Genomic DNA, 10,000 nt, shown 5'->3' on the forward strand with positions numbered 1-10,000 from the left:
GAGACTCGTTAGAACACCCGCAATCGATCAAGGACGACTGAAATAGAGAACAATTTGCTAACTGTCTGAGAAAACAAATTTCCAAATGGAAGACTGTGAATCTGTTGTGCAAATTTTGTTTCCGGTAAACAAGTATTGTGCTTAGAAATCACTGTTCTATAAACAGACATAAAAATCATCAGTTCACACTTTGCACAAGTTTTAGTGGAGATCAACCTATGGGCAAATACTTAAAACTTCATGTGTAGACGAATCCTTCATTTGATACTCAATGTTTTTGAAACAGGACAGAAAACGTAATCAAAGTCGGCAAAATACCAAATTCTGTCTCTCCCAGTTCTCGCCCGAAGTAAGTTCAAGTTTTAAATCTGTATTAACAAATGATTTCTTGATTTTGAAGTTCATTTGAACACATTCTATTAACGAGAAGTTTTTTTGTATTCTTACCTTTTTGCGGTAATATTTCATGTCTCTCAACTCTATAAGGTTAGTCAATTTTATTGTGCTCGGTAGGAACACGGATATCCGCTTTACAATATCTTTTGAGAGTCAAATCCTTGATAGTTTTTCTTCTCACAGTAGTCCAGTTCTTCCAATTCTCCTTTTTTGTGATGAACAGGTTATTCTTATTTCACTGCTGCGCAAAGGACGAGATACTATAAGCGAATGAGAACACAACAAAGGTGTTAACTTGAAACAGTATTGCTGCTAAGTCGGCTGCGACATGCAGTGTGCCCGTTCGTAATTACATCAAACGACAGACTGGAAAATCTGCCGGCTGAAAATGAGTTTAGCATCCAGAGAGAAAATCATTTTTACGTGACCTGTCCACGTTCCACTTGTTGGAAGTTCGTCATCTAGTTAATTAAACATTCTGTGATAGTGTGCCCTTAGTATGATTATAAAAAAGCTGTCCAATCTAAAGCTGCGATCATTTTAATCCTCTGGCACGGTAATAAACCTGCCTTATATATGTAAACCCATGCTTACCGGACAAAACTGACGAAGTGTACCTAGAAAACAAGCTGAACAGAGTAGACAAGAGTAAATCATCATAAGAAAATTATTCTTTATTTAAAATAAATCTTTAAATCATAACTTGAATAAATAAAGAAATATTACGGAGAACGTATGAAACCACAAGATTAAAAATTTCTCAAGGGAAAGGAACCAAATTGCCTGTGAAGAAAGTGAATCTATCAATGGATCTTGGCTTCAATGAGCACAAAAGGGTTGAGCACAAAAGTTTAAGGGACCACTAAATAGTTAGAACTGTAAGGAAAACTGTTTCGTATTTTAGGGACTCCCGGAGAGCATCAACTTTTATGGATTGCTTAAGGTAAATTGTAGGGCCAAATAGCAGCAATTGACAGTTTTATATATCGCTAAAGTTAAAACTTTTGAGTTATGTTAACAGCGAAGGTAACCAAAAGCTCAGTAATTAAAAGTTTTAAGAACTGTCAAGTGATTAAAACTTTTATGTAGCGCTGAATCATAAGTTTTATGAACAGCATAGTGACTGGAAATTTTAGTCAGGGCCTGAAAATCAAGGTGTAATAGACTTAAGTAATGTGAGGCTATTGCGAACATATACATTAAGTGCTTAAAAGATTAAAAAGCGCTTTTAAAGATCAGGTCTAACGAACTACCGAGCGGACAAAAGTTTTGTTCTCCTTCAAATGATTCAAACTGTTAGTTTTTCATGAAAACAAAACGTTTTCGACACGAAGAATAAGATACATCGAAGGCAAGGGAAATTAATTCTTTACCTATATGGATATTTATCAAGTTAATACACAGATTAGTGCAAACATGTATATAAATGCTAAGCCTGGCAATTTTGACTATGCGGCTTTAAAATAACAGAGGGAGTTACTACCATCCAAAAAGGAATGTGAAAGACGAGAGAGAGAGAGAGAGAGAATCTTTCTTTTGCATATATATTCTAATAAATATCCACATATTTTATTCAGTAACTGTGACACCATGGATTGACGAAATTTGTCTTTGACTGGTCTCTGTTAAGTTAAATTCTATGCTATGATACAGATTTTGTCACTTAAAGGTCTTTTTACTTCTCTTGAGAAGTTTAACAACAAAAGAACAGAAATTAAAGGATAAATAACGACTTGAAGTTGGACAAAACATACATTTCTATATTTTGCTGTACAAAAAATTATTTACCATAAAAAGGAATCATTTTTTTTTTTCACGCCAGGCAATTTCACGAAGAACTGTTTTTCCAATAATATAAAGCATACTGCTATTCATTTTAGCCAATGTGCAATAACGCATATTACAATAATTTTTGACAGTATGGGCACATCAGTATTTTATGAATAACTAATGAATGGTTTCAATCCAGTGGGGCAAGGATTGCCCTCTTGAGGGTCCCTGATTTGTAATCACAATTATGCTGATATACTTCTTGACAGGGTACTGATATCATTCTGCATGTTTTCCCTCTCTTCTTTATCTCTCTCTACCACAGATGCAACTCCCAATAAATACACTAACAACTAGGCTCTTAATTCACTCCTTAGATTATCTAGCTCATACTGGATTTTTTTTTCAGGAAAACACTCATCTCTCATCCTGTTTATGGGATAAACGTACAATCACACGAGCTATCAGAGAGAGAGAGAGAGAGAGAGAGAATGCAAACATGAAAAAATTTGCTGTTTAAAAAAAAGAAATCGCCAAACAGCAAACTAAGGAAAAAACAGATTTAAAAAAAAATGATACCTTGGGAAAGCATAAAGAATTTTAACGTATAAAGTAAAGGAGATATGTAGGTTTTTAAAAAAATATAGAAAAAGATTAAATTACTACCTACTGTGACTCAAAAGAAGTAATGAAGGAAGTGTATGTACAACGAGTTACTGCAAGCAAAGATTCCAGTAAATTAAAAAAGAGAACACTGCAATTAATACCTTCTAAGAATATGGAACGCTGGGCTGCACTTGATAGGGATAAGTGGTGACATGTTGATTTGATAAGATTGCTTTGAGATGGTTTTAATTAAAAAACGCCCAGTAAAATGAAAGCTTATTTCCTCTCTTTTTCTGTACAAACACACATACATGTACAAAATGTGCAAATGGGCGTACAAACAACCATACGCCATACAGAACCCACGTTCAGAATATGTGGCGACACCTTCGAACGATTCTATATACAGTCGAAAATCAGAATACATGAAAGCTAGTATTTAAACACATATCGTCATTTCTAAGACACAAATAAAAAGCTACAACCATTATTTGTTTACCAGGAACAGAATTTACTGGAACTATTTCCTCTTGTTTCATCTGGGCTTACTGGAAGTGCTGTCGCACATAAGGCCAACATAACAAGGTCTTTATTTCAAAAGCTTTTCTTTTATAACTGGTGGTTGGGTCACATGTGTCATACACAATGGCGTTTATGAGAGAGAGAGAGAGAGAGAGAGAGAGAGAGAGAGAGAGAGAGAGAGAGAGAGAGAGAGAGAGAGAGGAACAAAGAATGTCTTGGTATTTCCAACAAGTACATATACGAGAGAGAGAGAGAGAGAGAGAGAGAGAGAGAGGAATGTCTTACTTTTTCCAACAAGTACATAGACGAGAGAGAGAGAGAGAGAGAGAGAGAGAGAGAGAGAGAGAAGAGAGAGAGAGAGAGAGAGAGAGAGAGAGTCTTGGTATTTCCAACAAGTACATACACGAGAGAGAGAGAGAGAGAGAGAGAGAGAGAGAGAGAGAGAGAGAGAGAGAGAGAAAGGAATGTCTTGCTTTTTCCAACAAGTACATACACGAGAGAGAGAGAGAGAGAGAGAGAGAGAGAGAGAGAGAGAGAGAGAGAGAGAGAGAGTTTGAAAGCTGTTGATGTGCAGCTTTACTTAAATCAATAGGCTTTTCGTGGAAAAGCTGTAAATGATGTGAAGGACGGAACTCGGAATTTCACGTCTTCCCCCCAGCCTCTATCACCCACTTCACTTTGAATCTGAAGGCTCCCTGCAATCCGACCTGTTTTCCCCCTAAAATGTCAACGGATAATAGAAAATTCTAAGGTCAACCACTATATCAAAACACGATATGCTTTTGATCTTATTTAGAACTGCACAACCTACATATTGGGTGAATAACATAACGATCTAAGCATCTGCAATTAAAGTCGATAGACTCGAACGTTCTGATAGGAATTCCATTCTTATCGCCCCACAGAAGGAAGCAAACAGGCCCCGGTTTAGTAAGAAAATGAGTACAAAGGATTTGCCTCTTTCATAGATGTAGAGAATAGATATAAAAGAACAATGATGCAAGTATAAAAAGCTTTCCAAAGCATATCTCGGATGTTTTGGTCTCCTACTGGGAAACCCAGCATTTAAAAAAAAAGAAGAAATGAACGATGGAACATCGACAACCCTTAAGTTGAGTTACTATCCGTAAGAATATGTACTGTACACATACCAAAAAGTACACGTGTTTTACAATTATAATTGTTTTTTTATGCTCGTAAAAGTTAAGTATACCTTAGTTTAACCAGACCATTAAGCTTATTAACAGCTCTCCTAGGGCTGGCCCGAAGGATTAGACTTATTTTACGTGGCTAAGAACCAATTGGTTACCTAGCAACTGGACCTACAGCTTATTGCGGAATCCGAACCACATTATACCGAGAAATGAATTTGTATCACCAGAAATAAATTCCTCTAATTCTTCATTGGCCGGCCGGAGAGTGCTAGCCGACAACTCTACCGACTCTCCAACGAGGAACTTTTTTTATGCTCGTATTCATGTTTTTGCCAGTAACTCAGTCCTTTACCTCTTTCCCCCTTCACCTTCCGTCAGTATTCTGTCGTCAGCATTCAATGTGATCTTGAGTGTATACGTTCCCATAACATCTAAGGTATAGGATTATATAACATGGTCATTCAATACCATCAAGATATAGTTCCATTACGTATACTGTATATGTCTACAATTAACGTCCAGGTTGCTAAGCTTGTTTGAAGAAAATATTACCCAGCACATCACTTCTAGAAAACTTTGCATGTTCAGGTCGTTTTTGACTTGTTCCTGACTGATTTTATACTTCCTGTTCCTACTGTGAACGTTGTTCTAATATCTGTAAAGGAATTTTTTTGTTCTCCGGCCCCGTCAGTTCTCCTTTATACCTTCATCACATTTATACAGTTCTGTGCGAGTGGCTGAATGTTCCGCGAAACATTTGATCAATGTTTTGCATTTTAATTACCGCTCCGAAAGCCTGTTTGAAATTCTGCCACTTTTGTCTTTCCAGAGCTTTATTCCATAAATTTTTCACTAACTTGAAATTTCCTTTTAATTTAGTTCAATTTTGTTTATAGGGATAGCACACTTCTAGCGTTGATGGCCACGATGTTGCGACTACAATTCAGCAGAGCTTCGAGTTTAAGCCCTTTCACCACCGGTCCTGATCTCGATAAGAACACTGGATTGTCCCTCGCACCTGCTCCTGCAGAAAGAAACTGGGTTTTGCTTTTAAAAACTATATAGCAATGGTTTTAAGACAGTAACGTGATGCTTGCAAATCGGAAACCAATATAAATCGAGACAATAACCGTTTATAGTTTTCTGTAAAAAAAAACTATTGAGATGGTTTTGTCTGTCCGTTGGCATTTTTACTGTCCGCCCTCAGATCTTAAAAACTACTGAGGCTACAGGGCTGCCAATTGGTATGTTGATCATACACCCTCCAATCATCAAATATACCAAATTACAGCCCTCTAGCCTCACTAGTTTTTATCTTATTTAAGGTTAAAGTTAGCCATGATCGTGCGTCTGGCACCGCTATAGGTACCAACAACACAGGCCACCACCGGGCCGTGGCTGAAAGTTTCATGAGCCGCGGCTGAGAGTTTCATGGCCGTGGCTGAGAGTTTTAGACAGCATTATACGCTGTACAGAAAACTCGATTGCGCCGAAGAATCTTCGGCGCATTTTTTACTTGTTCGGTTAAGGTGCTAATACCTCATCATAGCCACAATGCAGCTCCTAGGATACCTAATCGGTTTGAAATTTGATACACTACATCGATAATTTCGAAATAAGCACTTCACTGTAAAACCAGCCCCATACCATTTTTCAAAATGTTTTGCGCCTCAAGGGTAATAAATCTCCGACAAACATCTGCGCGATGTTGAGTAATCAATAAATTAATATTATTAGCTTTCATTCCTTGTGGTGATGACAGTACCCGTAAACTCCAGCGTCATGTGTACACGTGTTACCACTGGAAATTCCGGAGAAAATAAACATTTGACTGATTAAGTAAGAGGAAAGACCAAGAATAAAAACAGAAACAAAATGATCAAGTCCTGAAATTCCATAAAAATATATATTACAAGTATGAAGGCTGTGCTAAGCGACGAACAAAATACAACGGCTAAGAATAAGCACAGCCACGAACAAACCACAAAAATAAAATAAACGCATAAATCATAGCAACAAGAATCATGTGACCAAAGATCACTTGATGCCAGAAGCAGAAAAGTGCGATTTTACAACTTGTAGCAAAAACAACGCAAAACCTAAAAATATATAACATATAAAAAATGTTCATCATTATCGCCTCCAAACCAAAACAACGGAAAGGGCGTCTATAGAATTACGTTGTTCATGTCTTTCCCGTGATTTCCCTTCCTGAGCCTCCATCAAAGTATATCTGGGTCTTGTAACTCCTCCGGTGCCCAGGGGAGTGCAACTGACATTATCGCGAACTATTCCCCTCGGGGTGATGCGAAGGACATGTCCAGGCTATCTTCATCTCTATTTCAAGTTATCTCACATACATCTGGAACTCCCGTAATTTCCCCATGGTATCATTTTTCACTCTGTTCTGGCACCTGACTCCTAATATTCTTCTTTACAACGTCTTTTTGATATAGACTTACTGTAATACCATGGTTTTATAATCACTTAGCGATGCAGATGCTAAATTAATAAAAAATCTTGCTTTCCTGCGTAATTTCAGTCCTTCTGATTTCCACAGTTTATTTAGTTTTTAGTCTTTCTCTGTATTCCAATATAAGGAGAATCTGTGCTGGATATCACTGATTCTATTAAACAGGTTGAGTCAGACTCAACCTGTTTAATCCTTTTTCACAATGGGGCTATTTCATTTCTTTGTGGACGCTTTTTTGCTTTATTTCAGTTTTCCCTGTAGCATCCCATTATTTACTTAAAATTTACCTGAAAAACTCTTATTAACATTAATTGTACAAGGCCTTCTTTCACAGATAATTTCCACAAGATTTACGTACATAATGGCGACGTAAAACCTTACATAACACTTTTCTATGGCCATTATCAAACGGTTTCTCGCAGTCTACAAAAGCCATCTGCTGGCGACATCTAAATTCCATACAGTGTCGCAAAATACGTCGTAACATAAATTTCTGATCTGTTCAGTCAGGTCACCTTTCTCTGATACCTTTTCTATGACTTCCTTTCCCAGCTATCAGGCATTGTTTCCTTATTCTCTATTCTGCAAAACAGTCTAGCCAGTATGCGAGATGATATCCCATTTTAAACTGAAATCATCATTCTATACAAATTCCATCATGACACGGTTTTTCCATCTACGCATCAAAAGCTGCGAACACATCCATATATGCAATCAGGTCTTCTTCATTTTCTGATATATATATATCAAATTATCTCCCTCATATCTCTTATTTATTAGCTCACAGATGTTCCGCTCAGCGCTCCTCTTCCACTTTTTCTAATATTAATAATTCATCTCTCCAATTGACAGGTATTTTCCTCTTGCGCTTTGCACCCGTAGATAATTCTATAATAATTCTGTGAGATACCCCAACGCCAGTGCTCTTCCAACCTTCAAATGGTAAAAAGTTCCTCAAAGAGCGAGATCACCACGAACAATGACAGCAAAAATATTCTGCATCAGAGTCCTAAACGCCCAACAGCAATCAATATCAACCCGAATGCATAAAGCACAAGAAAAAATAAAGAACTCACAAAGACCTAACAACCCAAACTGCAGTAAAATAAACTGGATACATTATGATTAAACAAATCCTAAATACGCATTAATATGGAAAACAAACGGGCAATAAACATATCTGAATTACATATCCTAAGGTCATAAAATTAATATATTCAATCCCAGCTGCTGTAACGCGAGTTAATAATAATAATAATAATAATAATAATAATAATAATAATAATAATAATAATAATAATAATAATTCAAGGCCATATGCAATCAAACGGTCATTTCTTACTCCTTTCCTAAGGAGAAATCAATAGCATGATGTAAGAAGCTCATATTATGAATATGAAAAACTGCAAATTCGAGGAAAAGGGTATGCTTTCACCCACAGACGACTTGAGGTATCACTTCTCATTATTGTAAAATATTTATTGACAAGGTCACAAAATTTATATAAAAAAGGAAACTAGCCTACTTGATTGTACAAAGACAAAAGCACTGGCTTAACTTTGTATTAGTTATTAGTGCTACTGAGATTATATGTAACACTGTATATTATATATACAGATACTGTTGTTTTTATAATAAAAGATGAAAAAAGTGCCATAATATAACCGAATTTAGCCAATTTTACAACAGTCGTCAACAAAACACCAACTTAGTACAAAACACTTAAGAATAAGATACAGAGTCCAGAACTACGTAATTGCACCTGGAGGCTAGGAGTTAATAATGCAGTCTTGTGGACCTTGTTAATTTTAAAGTAACCTGCTGACAAGATACAGTCAGAAAAAAATTGCGATCACGGCCGATTCAATTACCCTCCTTTTAAGGTATAGCTTGACGTGAATACCTTTTGAAGACCAAGCTTTTGAGGAAATCATCTGACGTCAACACATTTTTAGCGTCAAGTCAATCATTAATACGGTCATAAAAAGAGCATAGTTGAATCATCCTTGACCACTCGTTTTTCTAACTTTAACTTGTCAGCAGGGTAATTCTAAAGCTAAGGCTCAAAGGGCTGCCCTTATTAACTCGCTGCCACTAAGTGCAATCACGTAGTTCAAGAGCTGTGTCACTGACTAGTGTACAATTGACTAACTTCTCTTTTAGCGTTTTTAGTAATGCTATTTTATGTCTGATAACTATTTAACATTTTGGTACTTTTGTCTTTGTAGTTTTACGTGGATGATGTAACCGTATCAGTATATCGCATACTTTAGGAGACGTGACGTCTCGAAAATGAGAGAAAATATACTTTCTTCCTCGAATTATCTCAGAAGTCGATTGTTTTTCCTGGAAAAAAGCTGTTTCAATAATGCTCCTTGTTTTTATATTCTGACTGGTAACAGACTTTGCAAGCTATAATATTCTTCTTCTTCTTCGTTTAACGTGCTTTTTCCCATTTTTCATATGGGGTAAGCACGGTGCCTTCTTTTGAAGGACTTTGATTTGGCGTTGGGGTAGGCCGTAACCTCGATCGGCTGCCCTGCCTGACATCGCTTAGACCCCGGTAGCACATGTGTATATGTATCGTGCCAAATCCCCAGCTCCCTTTCCCCTAGCAGCGCCGAGACGTGAGCGGTTTAATGTTCTTGATGGTAACAAAAGCAAACAGACGTCACAGGGAAAACCTACTAACTAGGAAACACAGCCATCATGACGGGGAAGAGATACTAATGACTTGTTTTGGCTACGGTACAAGGAAATAAACAGGGTCGTATGTGCGAATATGATAAAAAGAAACTATTCACCAACAAGCAAATTTTTAACACTTTCTTAAATAAACTGTTTTGACACAGGTGCTCCATCAGCGTGAATGGACCGTAAATAAAATATTTCTGAAAAAAAGTCTACGGAATTCAACTGCCAGCATCAAAATCATGCAAGTCTGAAATGAAACTTCAGCATGCAAAAACTATAAATGACAATTAATTACTTATTTCAAAACTTTGATTTATTCTCTCCATCTTACAAGCTACGAATTCTTTCACCGAATATGCGATTTGCGATGAAAAAATAAGTTTAA

The 10,000-nt window shown here is 36.7% G+C and overlaps 1 protein-coding gene across 9 annotated transcripts in view; it reads right to left on the bottom strand.

Moving 5' to 3' along the window:
- Positions 1-10,000, bottom strand: part of LOC136845736 (uncharacterized) — a 466,679-nt gene that overhangs the window by 348,788 nt on the left and 107,891 nt on the right. Inside the window, exon 1 of one of the 9 annotated variants that reach the window (XM_067115967.1) lies at positions 448-749. The exons of the other annotated variants lie outside the window; for them this stretch is intronic. Within the exon in view, the coding sequence (XP_066972068.1) occupies positions 448-468 (21 nt within the window). The 5' untranslated portion in view covers positions 469-749. Of the gene's footprint in view, positions 1-447; positions 750-10,000 lie in introns of those variants that run through there. 9 annotated transcript variants of the gene reach the window in all.

This window comes from Macrobrachium rosenbergii, chromosome 14 (assembly GCF_040412425.1).
Source record: "Macrobrachium rosenbergii isolate ZJJX-2024 chromosome 14, ASM4041242v1, whole genome shotgun sequence".
NCBI classification, from domain to species: Eukaryota; Metazoa; Arthropoda; class Malacostraca; order Decapoda; family Palaemonidae; genus Macrobrachium; species Macrobrachium rosenbergii.